This window comes from Mandrillus leucophaeus, unplaced genomic scaffold (assembly GCF_000951045.1).
Source record: "Mandrillus leucophaeus isolate KB7577 unplaced genomic scaffold, Mleu.le_1.0 Scaffold182, whole genome shotgun sequence".
Lineage (NCBI taxonomy): Eukaryota > Metazoa > Chordata > Mammalia > Primates > Cercopithecidae > Mandrillus > Mandrillus leucophaeus.
The window spans coordinates 1,754,080-1,770,353 of record NW_012101832.1 but is presented as its reverse complement, the minus strand read 5'-3'; the positions used below and the strand labels follow the sequence as shown (position 1 = coordinate 1,770,353).

General features: G+C 41.6%; 1 protein-coding gene across 1 annotated transcript in view; it reads left to right on the top strand.

The window, feature by feature from the left end:
- Positions 1–16,274, top strand: part of MACF1 (microtubule-actin crosslinking factor 1) — a 459,246-nt gene that overhangs the window by 380,697 nt on the left and 62,275 nt on the right. Inside the window, exons 54-56 of the mRNA XM_011977683.1 lie at positions 12,499–12,660; positions 12,855–13,025; positions 13,884–14,050. Of these exons, the coding sequence (XP_011833073.1) occupies positions 12,499–12,660; positions 12,855–13,025; positions 13,884–14,050 (500 nt within the window). The remainder of the gene's footprint in view (positions 1–12,498; positions 12,661–12,854; positions 13,026–13,883; positions 14,051–16,274) is intronic.

The window sequence follows — 16,274 nt, the reverse complement described above, 5'->3', positions numbered from 1 at the left end:
CCGCCCGCTTTTCCGAGGGCCTGGCGCGGGGCTCGGCTCGCCTTGTTTTGCAGCCACAGCGCAGGGTTGGCCTGGGAGCCACAACAATGCCATGATGTTTTGGAGACAGGAAGCCCCAAGCTGGCCCCGAATGAAGGACTTCCTGTGTTTAAAGTTGCAGGAATATCCGCCGACCATCCCAGTTCAAATGCAAACACCCCAGCTAGGGAGGACGAATGGCTAATTCAGACCAGCTGGACTCTCCAGGGCTGGAACTGAGGATAAAATGAAAGGAATTCTTAGGAGCTTGGGCCATACTTGAAGACTAGAGAAGCTGTGCCATTGTTATTAAAGGATACAATCGGCATAAATTTGCTGCTCCCAACTCTGCTTCGTTGAGAAGTGAGTCGAACTAGATATCGAAAAAAACTTGTCAATATGAGATGATTTTTGTTGACTGAATTTGAAAGAGCAGTGCTCTTTAAAAAAAAAAAAATTAAACCATAAGCCATACAAGGAATTATTTTAAATTATATCGTCTCTCTGTCAACTATGAGGCTGCTAACCTGTGAGGAAAAAGCTGTTTGTCTTAGAGCTTCTCCCAGAATGGTTTCAAAACGGGACTTCCAGGCCGAATTTCTGGAGGGCAGATGCAGTTGGTGGTTTGGGGTATGAACAACTAAAAGGATTTATAACTTATGTAGAATGCATTTGGGGGGAACCTGTGAAAAATACTTTTGAAAGATTTATGGTTCATCTTGATTGAAAAAGGATGGGTAAGCCACTCAGCAGACCAGACTGTTTAAGGCGGAACCCCACCTGCCTGGGGAAAGGAGAGGAGGAGGATGGCTACATAGAGGACTGCTATGTTCCACAACGGTCTATATATGATACAATGAGGATAAATGAGCAAATTGACCAGGGGTCAAAGCTTAACCAGACTTCAAAAAGCACCATGGAAAAGATGGAAGGAAGTACTATATCCAGCAATGGTACATTAGGAGCAGCATCTAATGTTTTTGAATCTAGAGCACCAGAAGGTAAGAAGCTGGATGAGAGGATAATATTTGATGCACTAAAGCTAAGCAGTGATGTGCAGAAATCAGCACCTGTGCCACCCAGAAGGCGGCCAAATGCAGAACGCAAAGACAATGTTAACAGGAGATCGTGGAAGTCCTTCATGCCACCTAACTTCCCAGAATTTGCAGAGAGGATAGAAGCCTCTCTCAGTGAGGTATCAGAAGCTGGTGCTTCAAATCCTTCCTTGCAAGAGAAGAAGGAGTCCAGTTCTGCATTAACAGAAAGTTCTGGTCATTTGGACCACAGGGAACCTCAGTCAGAGTCAGTAACTCTGGAACATGTGTCCAAATCCCTAGGTATTCCAGAGGTGCAAGATGTAAAAAACTTAAGTGGAGACTGCCAGAACTTTAGATTTCAGCAGCACAGTGCAAACCCTCCCCATGAATTCCAGCCTCTAGAATCAGAAGCTGCAGCAACAAGTGGTAACACAGATGTAATGCAGGAATCCAGATTCTCAAGTGCAACCTGGCCGAGGGCCACAAAAAGTTTAGCTAAGGGAGGCTTCAGTGAGAAGCAGCACCCCCTTGGGGACACAGCCTGCACTGTGGAAATGCCACCTCTCTCCCCTTGCCTGAGTGAAGAGCTGTTAGATCCAGAATTGCATGTTCTCATAACCCCCAGCCTGAGAGAGAAAACAGAGTCTGAGCTAAAGTTTGAGGAGGATGAGCGATGGATCATGATGGAGGCTGAGGGAGAGTGGGAGGAAGATAAACTGTCAGAGAGGGAAAAGACTTTTCTGATGGCAGATGAGAAGAACAGCCTGGCAGATATTTTTGAAGAAAAAGAACAAGAAAACACAGCAGTGGTGGAGGATGGATCCGATTGCTTAGCTGCTGTCTTGAGGACTTTTGGCCACCTATCTCTTGGTCAGATTTGTTGCCCTGATGACCCACAGCCAGCCAAGGACCAGTTGGCTACTGTTCCCAAGGATATACCCCTGGATTGTGATTGTGTTCTTACAGGTGAGGATATTCTTGGTGAGGTGGCAAACAAAACTGCTCAGGGGCTAGAGGGTCTTGTTTCAGATTCAGCATGTACTGTGGGTCCTATTGATGCAGAACAGCTCTCTGACACAGACTCAGTGCAGATGTTTCTTGAACTTGAAAAGGAGTGTTTATGTGAAGAAGGAGTAAGTCCTGTAGTTGAGCTACAGAATCAAACCTCTTCTGAAGGGCTGGCTGCATCCCAGGATGCAGAAAATTTACTTGTAATTAGTCATTTTCCAGGAGCTGCCTTAGAAAAGGAACAGCATTTAGGCCTTTTACATGTAAGGGCAAAAGACTATGATACTGGATTGGATTGTGGACATTTTAATACCCTGGATTCTTCTCAGGTGCCTAATGCTGTGGAACTTATTGCCCACGTTGATATCATGAGAGACACTTCCACTGTTAGCAAGGAGGAATGTGAAAAAGTGCCTTTTAGCCCCAGGACTGCAGAATTTAAGTCCACACAGCCAGCTGATCTGGATTCACTGGAAAAGCTGGACCCAGGGGGACTGCTGAACTCTGATCACAGGGTTTCTCATGAAGAAAAATTAGCAGGCTTCATTGCTTCTGTGCTGGCCAAAGACAATGGCAATTTGTCCCAGGGAGACTGCAGTCAAACTGAGGGGAATGGTGAGGAGTGCATTGAGAGGATCACCTTCAGTTTTGCTTTTAATCATGAACTAACAGATGTTACCTCAGGATCTGAAGTAGAGGTGTTATATGAATCAAATTTACTAACAGATGAAATTCATTTGGAAAGTGGGAATGTAACTGTTAATCAAGAAAATAACAGTCTGACGTCGATGGGCAATGTGGTCGCTTGTGAATTGTCCGTGGAGAAAGTTTGTGATGAGGATAGTGAGTCAAAAGAGCTGGATTATCGAGCCGTGCTTTTGGAGGATCAAGCCCCAGCACATTTCCACGGAAACTTCCCAGAGCAGGTCTTCCAGGATCTCCAGAGTAAGTCCCCAGAGTCAGAGGTTTTGAGTCTGCACCTGCTGGATGGAGAAATGAGACTTAATCCAGATGGAGTGGAAACTGTGAATAATACAGAGCCTGAGCTGAATGTGGCATCATCAGAGGGAGGGGAGATGGAAAGGAGAGATTCAGATTCATTCCTAAATATTCTTCCAGAGAAACAAGTTACTGAGGCTGGTACTACTGAAGCAGTTTTAGAGGAATGGAGACCCATCCTCCAGAGGCCTTCCCGGACGGCTGCAGTGCCCACTGGCGAATATGCCCTAGATGCTGCACTGCCCAGCCCAGAGGAGGATATCTCAATTGCTGCAGTGCCTGCCCCAGAGGGAACTGATGGAGCTGCTGCTATAGTGCCCTTCCCACATGAGGACATCCTAGTTGCTTCAATAGTCTCCTTAGAGGAGGAGGAGGTCATAGCTGCTGCAGTATCAGCCCCAGAGAGGGCTACTGTCCCAGCTATTACAGTGTCTGTCCCTGAAGGGACTGCTGCAGTTACTGTGGTGTCCTCCCCAGAGGAGACTACTCCAGCTGTTGCAGTGGCCATCACACAGGAGAGTATGTCAGCTATTGCAGGGTTCTCCCCAGAGTGGACTGTTCTAGCTGTTGCAGTACCCATTGCGGAGGAGGATGGTACACCAGAAGGGCCTGTCACCTCAGCTACCACAGTGCATGCTCCTGAGGAGCCTGATATTGCAGCTGTTAGAGTGTCCACTCCAGAGGAGTCTGCCTCCCCAGCTGCTGCAGTGCCCACCCCAGAGGAGCCCGCCTCCCCAGCTGCTGCAGTGCCCACCCCAGAGGAGCCCGCCTCCCCAGCTGCTGCAGTGCCCACCCCAGAGGAGCCCACCTCCCCAGCTGCTGCAGTGCCCACCCCAGAGGAGCCCGCCTCCCCAGCTGCTGCAGTGCCCACCCCAGAGGAATCTGCCTCCTTTGCAGCTGTGGTGGCCACCCCGGAGGAACCCACTTCCCTGGCAGCTTCAGTGCCCACCCTTGCCACTATGGTGACCACCCTAGAGGAACTCACTTTCCCGGCAGCTTCAGTGCCCAACCCAGAGGAGCCTGCCTCCCCAGCAGCTGCAGTGCCCACCCTAGAGGAACCCACCTCCTCAGCAGCTGCAGTGCCCACCCCTGAGGAGCCTGCCTCCCCAGTAGCTGCAGACCTAGAGGAGCCCGCCTTCCAAGCAACTGCAGTGCCCACCCCCCAGGAGCCTGCCTCCCCACCAGCTGCAGTGTCCAACCTAGAGGAGCCCGCCCCAGAGGTGCCTGCCATCCCTGCTGCTTCAGTGCCCACCCCAGAGGTGCCTGCCATCCCAGCTGCTGCAGTGCCTCCTATGGAGGAAGTTTTCCCCATTGGTGTGCCCTTCCTGGGAGTTTCTGCCCACACTGACTCAGTGCTTATTTCAGAAGAAGGAACTCCTGTTCTAGAGGAGGCTTCCTCCACTGCAATGTGGATCAAGGAGGACCTTGATTCCCTAGTATTTGACATAAAAGAGGTGACCAGCACAGTGCTACGTGTGAAAGTGCCTCTGGCTGCAACCACTGGATTAAATTCAGATGAGGTAATTGTTGCCCATTTTGATTCTGGGAAGGGTCTAGAGTAAAGTGAAATTTTCTAGGCTGACCTGGTGTTGATGAGAAATGGTGCAGATAGTTCTTTCTTTTGTTCTTTTTGGGTCTCCTGGGCTTATAGTTTGTAGTCTTTCTGTTGAGTTTATGGGGAAAATATACTTTAATTTTGTCTGGTGAAAAACTTTATAATTTCATGCTTCATTTTTTATTCAGATAAACCAATCCCAAGGAAAACAGGGATATAAACAGTTGTTGATTTACATTTTTAAAAAGATGATTAGCAGGAAAGGGTGATTCTGCTTTTGAATTATACAGTGAGCATGTTCTTTCCTAAACCAAGAGATAGTTTGTTGATTGGTGGTGTCAACATTTAGGTAGAGGCCAGAGTGTGAGCTTTGGAATAAGACCTGGGGTGCTTCTTAACCACTCTGGGAAAATTAGCTATTCTTGAGTCTCCTGTTTCTTCATTTGTTAAGGCAGAACTCTGTGAGAATAAAATGAGGTACATTTAATGTACCAAGCATATAAGATTACCAATCACTGGCCATATCCTTCCCGTTCTTTTCAAATAAGTATGTTGGTTAGTTGAAAGAATTTACCAAAGCAGACTGGGGAGAAGCAGTAAAGCTAAATGATTAAGAACTTTTAAATGCAAATGTGTGTTTCTGAAAACCAGAGCTAGGCATAATGTTTATGAAAAATAGAGATATTTTAGTCATCTTTGTCAAACTGCCTTTGTGTCCTTAAGCAAGTCACTTTCTTTTCCAGGACCTCTTGTTTCTTAATCTATAAAACAAGAAAATTGGACTAAGTGTCCTCTTGGGTCTCTCTTGGCTCGAAGATTCTTAATGTTAGAGAACCGAATGTGTTAGGAAACAGTTGGAAATGATGTTCCACATCCTTGAGCACTCCTAGTCCAAGGAATTTGAGATCAGCAGCTTTCCACAGTTAACTGCCCAGATTTCATTTGGTCAGTGGTTAAGAGTGAAGGAGTTAGAGGTTTAATCTGAACACAGATATGACTGAGTGAGAAGATTGTTTTGATTTTACTGCACCCCTAGGACTCAAAATAGTGCCTTCTTCATAGTAGGCATTTACTGTTGACTGGCTGACTGAATGCATGAATATCAATTTCCTAGATTATGGATGGATGCTACAAGAAAGATGGGTTTTCTCATTCACCTCATTGCAGAGCCTTTCAGGGCAGCCTTAAGTCAGGTAGAGCTCCTGTTAAACATGCAGGTCCTGACAACAAAATCATTTTGATTGCATGCCATAAACTCTTTGATTAAGAGGATTGATTAAGATCATCTGGCCTTGCTGAGTGGCGGTGATTTTACCTTGAGCTTTACCAGTTGTTTTGTCATGTAGCATTCCATCAAATTAGGATGCATCATCTTTGAGACTGATGGATTTTTGAGACTGATGGATTTTTGATCCATTTTTCCAAGTTTTATTGAATTTGGAATTAACACTGAGATCCCAATAGCCTGTCCAAAGTGAAGACAATAGGTCAACAACAGAGTAAATTTCTTGCACTGACATTCTTGATAATACAGAATATTTCACCAGGCACAGTGGCTCACACCTATAATCCCAACATTTGGGAAGCCAAGGCAAGAGGATTGCTTGAGGCCAGGAGTTGGAGAACAGCCTAGGCAACATAGTAAGACCGCATCTCTAAGAAAATAAAAATTTTAAAAAACCCAGAATATCTCCGGTGTAAAGCTTATATAGCAGTAATCATGAAATACAAGGATTAAATTTATAGTGAGGCAATCAAATCCACATAAAGGGGAAAAAAATCATAGAAATCCTGTATCATTCTCTAGGATCCTTGTTTCCTCATCTGCAAAATGAGTAGATGGCTACATAATCTCTATCCTTCCAGCTACAGTAAGTAATCCTTTTATGAAATATTGACTGATGTAAATGACAGGAGAAGGAAATGGTAGCCCAGCTGCAAAGTTGCCCATCTTTGAAGTGTGGTTACTTTGTGGAATATCTGGAAGTGAGCAAATGCCTTTATCTGTGTACAGGAAAGGAAAGATCTGAGCCTCAGCCAGGGCTGTTAACCAACAAGAATGTAGACAGGCCATTTTGAAAATATTGAAACAAAACAAATCATTATAGAGTTAGCATTAGTATACAGGTTTGCTAAATTGGTGAAATATTATTTTAAAAGGTTTTTCCAAGATGAGAGATTACGAATTTTTTATTTCTTCCATTCCCTTAAGAGGATTCCAAGAGGCAACTAAAACTGCCATTTTTATATATAAACACTTAGAACTCGACAAGTGATTTAGAATGAACTGAGGTCCTCTATGTCTGTACAAGTGCAGACATGTACACATGGTTAAAATAGATATAAACTTTGTATTTGCCAATAACAACAGAGTTTGGTAGAAGCAAAATGCCAAAAACTTGTTTGCTTTTTCTGTAGTGGGATCTGAGGCCTACTGAGACCAATCTCTGGTTATATAAACTCCCTACTTATTTATAGACTTCTCCAGTCTTAATCCAAGTCACTGGTTCAAAGGAAGAAAAAAACCTTTTGTATAAAATAAGAGTTCTATAAGATTAAAATTTGCCAACAGAGTCTTTTTAAGCAAAAATTGGGGAGCACCACAATTCCAGTTCAGTGTTTGAATGCTCTGCTGGTCAGCAGAATCTTCATTGGTTTTTTTTTTGCGTTCCCTAACACCTTTTCCATACAAGGATTCATTCGTTCACCAAATAAAAATTATTATTTATTTATTATTATTTTTTAAAGACAGAGTCTCACTCTGTTGCCCAGGCTGGAGTACAGTGACACAATCTTGGCTCACTGCAACCTCTGCCTCCCGATTTCAAGCAATTCTCCTGCCTCAGCCTTCCAAATAGTTGGGATTACAGGCACGTGCCACCACACACAGCCAATTTTTTTTTTTTTTTGTATTTTTAGTAGAGACAGGGTTTCACCATGTTGGCCAGGCTGGTCGTGAACTTCTGACCTCGGGTGATCCGCCTGCCTCGGCATCCCAAAGTGCTGGGATTACAGGCATAAGCCACCACGCCTGGCCTGAATAAATATTATGAGTACGTACTCTGTGCCAGGTACTAGGCTCCTACAGTAAATAGAATTGGCATGGTCCTTGCCCTTGTGGAACTTATGCTGAGTGGGGGAGGCAGATATTAAGAAAACCACACATAAATAAATATAAAATAAATACATAGTTAGAAATTTTGGCAAATTCTTTGAATAAAAAGATGTCAATGGATTTGAAGACAATAGGGTGGATTGAAGATATATTTTGGAGGTGAAATCAACAAGATCTGATTGTGACTTCTGTGTTGGGGTGAGGGAATTATCAAGGATGACTTTTAGGTTCTGGTTTGTACAGTGGAGTGGATGGTGTAAATTATTAATTTAAGGAAGAGCAGATTTTGGGGTAAGGGAAAGTGGGAGATACTGTTTTATTTTTGAACTGTTAGGCTTGGGATGCCTGTGGTTCATTTTTTGCATGGAGATACTAAGAAAGCAGTTGGATGTATAGGTTTGAAACTCAGAGAGATCAATTGAGAGTCATAAGCATTTATTGTGGTTAGTATTTAAACCCATAGAAATTTATGGAATTCCCTAGGAAGAGTATAGAAAGAGAAGAGAGTCCAGGACTGACATCGTCCCCTCACTTCCACCCCAAAAGACTTCAACATTTAGAGATCTAGAAGAGGAGAAAGAGAACAAAGGACAACAGAAAAGAATCATTCAGGGTAAAACTGGAAAAATGCAATAACAAGGCTGGATGCCGTGGCTCATGCCTGTATTCCCAGCACTTTGGGAGGCTGAGGCAGGCAGATCTCTTGAGGTCAGGCGTTCAAGACCAGCCTGGCCAACGTGGTGAAACCCTGTCTCTACCAAAAAAAACACAAAATTAGCTGGGTGTGGTGGCGCGTGCCTGTAGTCCCAGCTACTTGCAAGGCTGAGGTGGGAGAATCACTTGAACCTGGGAGGCAGAGGTTGCAGTGAGCCGAGATTGTGTCACTGCACTCCAGCCTGGGCAACAGTGTGAGACCATGTCTCAAAAAAAAGAAAAAAAATGCAGTAACAAAGACAAAAGTGTTTTAAGGAGTTCTTTAGGAAATTTTCTATTTTGTATCCTAGTTGCATCTTACAACCTTGCAGCAATGTTTATTAGTGTACTTCTTTGGAAAATGTCTGCCAGTGCTGCTTAGTTAATAACATGTCACAGTCCTGTTTCACTAACAGTGTTTGAAATACCAAGGAGTAGGAATTTTAGTGTATCTAAAAGCACTGGTTTTGCAAAACAGCTTTATTTGGGAATTGAGAGAAGGAAGCAGGTGTTTTCAGATGTACGTTCTTTAACGTTCTGTTCACTTATATTCAAAATAAATAGATAATATTTAGAGGTGCTTTCGTATCTTTTTCAACTTACGAGAAATGATACAAATACCCATTGTCCCTGTCAATCCATAGAGTGAAGGTGAGAAATGAAGGAATAGCTAATGCTTCTATAGGAAATGTCTGTAAACAAAGTAAATCCAAAATTTTAAAGTAGCAGTAGCTCTTATTATAGGTTGAACATCCAAAATGCGAAATGCTCCCGTCTGAAACTTTCTGAATGTTGGCATGATGCTCAAAAGAAATGCTCATTGGAGCATTTCAGATTTCAGATTTCCAGATTTGGGATGCTCAACCAGTAAGTATTTAATGCAGATATTCCAAAATTTGAATAAATCTGAAATCAGAAACACTTCTGATCCCAAGCATTTTGGATAAGGGATATTCAACTTGCGTATGAAAGAGATTATTGAACTATTTAAATATAATTTTACTTTTCTTTCTTTCTTTCTTTGAGATGGAGTTTCTCTCTTGTTGCCCAGGCTGGAGTGCAGTAGCACGATCTTGGCTCACTGAAACCTCCTCCTCCCGGGTTCAAGTAATTCTTGTGCCTCAGCCTCCCAAGTAGCTGGGACTACAGGCGTACACCACCATGCCTAGCAAATTTGTGTGTGTGTGTATTTTTAGTAGAGATGAGGTTTTGCCATGTTGCCCAGGCTCCTGACATCTGGCAGTCTGCCCGCCTTGGCCTCCCAAAGTGCCAGGATTACAGGCATGAGCCACTGTGCCTAACCTATTTTACTTTTCTGTATCATTTGTAGTGCTATCCAGTAGGACTTGCTGCCAAGATGGAGATGTTCTCTATCGATGGTCCAGTTGAGTAACTGGACTTTGACCATGTGAAATGTGGCTAGTGGGTCTGAGGAACTGGATTTTAAATTTAATTTAAATGTCAGTATGTAGCTGCTGGCTGTCATGTTGGAAAGCATGGAAAGAATTTAAATGTCAGTTGTAGAGTGAGATAGGATTTGGTTATTGAATAAAAGGGGGCCCTGTAATGTGGACTTGACATCTTCCCTCCATACTTTGGCTTTCTGCCTTCTTTGCCTTTTCATTCCTTCACCTTCACCACCATCATTTTATTGTACCAAAAGCAACTTTAAACTTGGGATGTTTTTCCTGTCCCTAATCTGATTTTTCTTCAGCAGAAACATCTTTAATGCTACAAAATGGAATTATAGCAGTTGTTTTTTCTGGGAACCATGTTGTTGGAGAAATAGTCATTTTAACTGAACTGCTTTGTAATGTTGCCTAAGAAAATATGGTATAATCAAATTATAGTAAAAAATGAAGTGCACTCATAATTACTTTTATAACCTTCCTTTTTCAGTGTTCCCTGGGGCTTTCCCCTCTCTGGTAATCTTAGCCAGCCATAGACCATTCTTTCTAGAATCAGTTTCCTAATGCTAGTGTGGTCTGTGGTCTCATATTGACCAAATTTGGTCTTACTCAAACTTATCATTTTCTTTTATATTATTTTCGTCCTCTTCCATTTTCTGTCATCCTCTGGCCCTTAATTGACTCACCTGGTTCATGGAAGAAAAAGGAAGGGAAATAAATCCAGGCTAGTGAAATATGGCTGGTTCTATCCCTCTGATAACTGAGAGAAACCCAATTGTTTTTATTTTTTATTTTTTTTTGAGACGGAGTCTCACTCTGTCGCCCAGGCTGGAGTGCAATGGCACGATCTCTGCTCACTGCAACCTCCGCCTCCTGGGTTCAGGCAGTTCTCCTGTCTCAGCCTCCTGAGTAACTGGGATTACAGACGCGTGCCACCACGTCAGGCTAATTTTTGTATTTTTACTAGAGATAGGGTTTCACCATGTTAGTCAGGCTGGTCTCAAACTCCTGACCTCGTGATCTGCCTGCCTCAGCTTCCCAAAGTGCTGGGATTACAGGTGTGAGCCACCGCACCCGGCGGAGAAACCTGATCAAACCTGATCTTAGGGACAAATATTTTTTTTTTTTATTTTTTTTCTTTTTTTTTTTTTTTTTTTTTTTTTTTTTTTTGTGAGACAGAGTCTCGCTCTGTTGCCCAGGCTGGAGTGCAGTGGTGCTATCTTGGCTCACTGCAAGCTCCGCCTCCCGGGTTCATGCCATTCTCCTGCCTCAGCCTTCCGAGTATCTGGGACTACAGGCGCCTGCCATCATGCCTGGCTAATTTTTTGTATTTTTAGTAGAGATGGGGTTTCACCGTGTTAGCCAGGATGGTCTCGATCTCCTGACCTCGTGATCTGCCCGCCTCAGCCTCCCAAAGAGCTGGGATTATAGGCGTGAGCCACTGCACCCGGCCCCTTCATACTCTTAATGTGGCAGAAGTACCATTCTCTTCTGACCCTTTTCGTTTCCTTTTAGACATGTCTAAATCATAATGGAGCTTAACTGTAGTAGAGCAAAGTATACACATTGCTTGTTACATATATTCACATTGTTTTAAAATTCTGTTGTACCATGGTAAACATGGATAATACAGTATCATTTTTGAGCAGTTTTTTAAATGTAAATCTGTATCTTATTCAGAGTGTGTGTCTGAAGTTATTAAGGACATTTCCCAACGTTACTGGCCCATTTCCCTTTGTAATCAGAGGAATTCTGTTTCAAGATTATTGCTGTGTGTGGTCTGTGGCTCTTGATCAGAATGAAGTTAAACGGCCACAGGGGGATTAAGCTATGAGGTTGGCGTTTTTCACACTGTTAATATGTTTTCACTAATTGAGTTAGTAGTCCTAGTCAGAGAGGAGCATTTCTTATTAGTGGTCAGTTAAGGCTGTTCCCCAAGGGATATTTCATTGTAAATACTAGTCATTTGGTATCATTCTTCCCTTTTAGGAAGAAGTATACATTGCACTTACTTGTACAGCATTTTGAGGTTGATGCTTTTCTATTCTCCATGGCTTGTTGCATTAAAAATTAAGCAACAGGCCGGGCGCAGTGGCTCACACCTGTAATCCCAGCACTTTGGGAGGCCACAGTGGGCGGATCACAAGGTCAGGAGATCGAGACCATCCTGGCTAACACGGTGAAACCCCATCTCCACTAAAAATACAAAAAAATTAGCTGGGCATGGTGGTGGGCGCCTGGAGTCCCAGCTACTTGTAAGACTGAGGCAGGAGAATGGCGTGAACCCGGGAGGTGGAGCTTGCAGCGAGCCGAATTCACACCACTGCACTCCAGCCTGGGTAACAGAGTGAGACTCTGTCTCCAAAAAAAAAAAAAAAAAATTAAGCAACAGATTTTTTTAAGAAAAAGAACAAAGGAGAGAGTCATTGGGTTAAAGACCTAAGTAGTGTCATAACTCTCTGGAATTACATGTCCATAGGAGAATGTATTGAAATACAAAACCACGTGTTTTCTTGATGCTTCACATGCAAATGCTTGTTCTTTCTTTTTATTCTTGGTTGTCTTTCATTAAGTCATAAATGCCCCAAGAATAACCAGTCTCTGTGTGGTATAGAGAGTCTAATAGCCTTTGTATTAAATCTTTTTTGGCTTGCAATTATCTAGATGTTTCAGAAAGAACAAGTGGATCCTCTTCAGATGAAATTGCAGCAGGTGAATGGACTTGGCCAGGGATTAATTCAGAGTGCAGGAAAAGACTGTGATGTGCAGGGTTTAGAACATGACATGGAAGAGATCAATGCTCGATGGAATACATTGAATAAAAAGGTGAGTGACAATGGGGTAACAAGTGTACTGGAAACAAAAGGCGTAGAAAAGAGACATCTGAATCTAAGGTTTCCCGAAACCTGAATGGAAATAAAAATTTAGCAGTTGCAATCTCTAATTACTAAAAGAGGTCAGTAGTAATTTGAAAACTACTTTCTCCTTTCTCATAATGAACCTACATGTTCATGATACAGGTCGCACAAAGAATTGCACAGCTACAGGAGGCCTTGTTGCATTGTGGGAAGTTTCAAGATGCCTTGGAGCCATTGCTCAGCTGGTTGGCAGATACGGAGGAGCTCATAGCCAATCAGAAACCTCCATCTGCTGAGTATAAAGTGGTAAAAGCACAGATCCAAGAACAGAAGGTAAGTGAGAATGTTGGGACAGTGAACTGTAACAGCCATAGGGAGTGGTAGACAACATATTTGCTTGTAGTTTAAGAAGCAATTCAGAGTTTTAGTAGAATCCTAACCTACTTTGTGTCGTCCTGAAAAGTGGAAATTGATTTTTCATTATCTTACTTAAATCTACTGGTTTACTGTGGCATATATTAGACTGAATAATTTTGCCTGTTCATGTATCCTATTTCAGTGTTCATCCACAATTTTATGTTAAGAGGTTTTTGGTGTTTTCAGGGTCCGCAATATTCTAGATAGTGTTGTATATCATGTACAAAGTTTTATCTATATTTTTTGTTGGTTTAATTTCTATTTTAGTGCAGTTTTTTCTTTTTAAAAACAATTTATCCCAAAGGAAATTTTATTTTTTTTTTTCTCAGCTTTATTGGTGTATAGTTGACAAATAAAAATTGTGTGTGTTTATAATTTACAATGTGATGGTTTGAGATATATATATATGTGTGTATATATATATACACACACACACACACACATTGTGAAATGTTTACCATAGTCAAAATAATTAACGTATTAATCATCTCAAATGTTAACCATTTTTTAGGGCACTTTTCTCTTAGTTCAAAGGAAGTTCCCTGTTAGTCACATAATGGCAATCACTGCTCCATTTAAAAATTTAAGTGTGTGTGAAAAGTGTGTGAGTGGTGAGAACTGTGCTATATATCTCCTGTTTTTGCCTCAAGGATGAAAAAAACTTCTTTTACTCAATGAAGCTTAGGATTTGGCCGGTTGGTTTCTTTTGTTTTTCTTCCTAGTTCAGATTTCAAAATGATCCTGTGTTACAACTTTTCCTTCTCTTTATAATAGTTGCTCCAGCGGCTCCTAGATGATCGAAAGGCCACAGTAGACATGCTTCAAGCAGAAGGAGGCAGAATAGCCCAGTCAGCAGAGCTGGCTGATAGAGAGAAAATCACCGGGCAGCTGAAGAGTCTTGAAAGTAGATGGACTGAACTACTCAGTAAGGCAGCAGCCAGGTAAGACCGAAGGAATTTTGAGGAGTGGGTCAGAGGTTTGTTTTGTTCTTCTTCGACTTACTATCACTAAAGTGCTCTTTAAGTTCTTGGATGATTCATACAGATTTTTGGAAAGTGTTTAATGGCTTTTATTTGAACTGGGATAAGATTTTAAAGATGATGCTCATAACCAGAATCACACTTAGGAAATGGTCTCCTGCATCTTCATAAATTTCCAAGAACTGGAAAACTCATTGCTCTGTGTGGTGGTTCTGCTGTAGTATAATCATAGTTCCAAATGACAGACACAGACTCCTACAGTCCAGCCAAGTTATTTTCTGAGTTTTTGAAACAGATTCCCCCCCCCCTTTATGTTTATAAATAATGCTTTTGATACTTGGAATTGAAATGTGTCATATTTCTTTTCTATTAGCTTATACTAATATTAGATTTTTTTGCCTTTAGAAGCTAGTCTGTGGTTTTGTTAAATATCTGGGAATTCGAGAGATGCATGAACTTACCTCAATATGTGGTCAAAAAGACAGGCAACAAATCTTCCTCCTCCAAGGAAACATTCCCTTTCTCTTTCCATAGCTATAAGTCATGCTGTCACTTGAGCTTAATAAGTCACATAGATGTCTTTACTTTTATACAGTCCCCAGTTTTAAAATTAAATACCAACTAATGAGAAATCAATAAGAGAGTTGATCATTTGTTATTGTACCCTTTACGTTTCCTAGGTAGCCTATGGCAGTCTTCAAATAATTCCCTCTTCAGTCTTTTTATGTCCACCTGCCCATGACTTGCTTATTCCTTACCTGAGTTGCAAAGTATGGCTTGCCCATGTTAGTGGAAGAAACAAAATGGAAAGAATTTGACTTACTTGTATTTCCAGATTTGTACTGCTTATTTTCTTTTCTCTCTGTGCATTCCCAGTAATGGTACCATTAGCTTTCCAGTTTCCTAGGCTTAAAAACTCAACTCCATTTTTACTTTTTTTTTAAAAATTTCTCCTTTATGCCCACATCTATCAGCATGCTAAATTCTGTCTATTTTACTTTACAGTGTCTTTCCTGTCCATCTGTTTCTCTAATTCCCACTCTCCCCTCAGTTCATGACTTAGGAGCTCTCACTAGTTGTATTGAGATAGCTTCTTCACTAATCACTCTACCACTTACCCTCAGGCCTTCCCCTTCCCATCCCCCAGCTGCAGGTGAACCTTTCTGAAATAAGCCTTTAATCATATCTTTTCAGGCTCAGAGACATTTAATTGACTCCCTGTTAAAATAAAACCTTTAGATTATGAGGCTGACACACTGCCTGCTCTACTAAGAAGGTGCTTAAAATAAAATCTGAACTCTAACCCACCATTCAGAGCCCTCTATTTGACCTACCTTTCTTAGTTTCTACTATTCTTCTCACTCCTTGTATTATAGCTGAAGTAAACTATATTCTGTTCTTTAATACCTTCTGACAGTGTCCTAACCCTGTGTCTTATTTTATGGTGTTATAATACATCTTTCATGAAGTGCTTTTGTCCATCTCTCTTCTGTAAAACTTTCCTTTGTTCCCCAAGCATGGAATAACTTTTCCTGCCTCTTCACTGCCGTAACTCTTTATCTGTACCTTGTATTATGATCATTATTTTAGGTACTTACCTTCCTGGTCCATAAATTCCTTGAAGTCATGGTTTATCTTATACATATTTTTATGACTCTTTCCTTCCACTTGTTTCCATCCTCCTAGCCTAATATAGTTTCTGGGCCAATCTTTTAAACAGAAACAAATACCAAGAGTAGATATTTGATGCTTCTAAATTATTTTTAGCTCTTCTCCCTAAAAATACCTTAAATCGTATTACAATACATTCTTCAAATTTTCAGATTCCAAAATCAAATGAGTAAGAAAGACATAAAAATTACAGGCAATTTTTTAAAAATTAAATTCTAGTTTAATAATAATTTTTAATATTGTATATTTTAGTTGCATTGCTTGAAGATATATTTTGAAGGCTGGCATAAACAAACTAGGAAAGAAAGTTTTAGACTTAGATTGCCACTTAAAAAATGTTTTTCTTCATATTCAAACATAATTGAATTTCCAGTAATCAAAATGCCAAATTTTTTAATTTAAATCACTTTTTTTTTTTTTTTTGAGATGGAGTTTCGCTCTGTCGCCCAGGCTGGAGTGTAGTGGCGCGATCTCAGCTCACTGCAAGGTCCGCCTCCCAGGTTCACGCCATTCT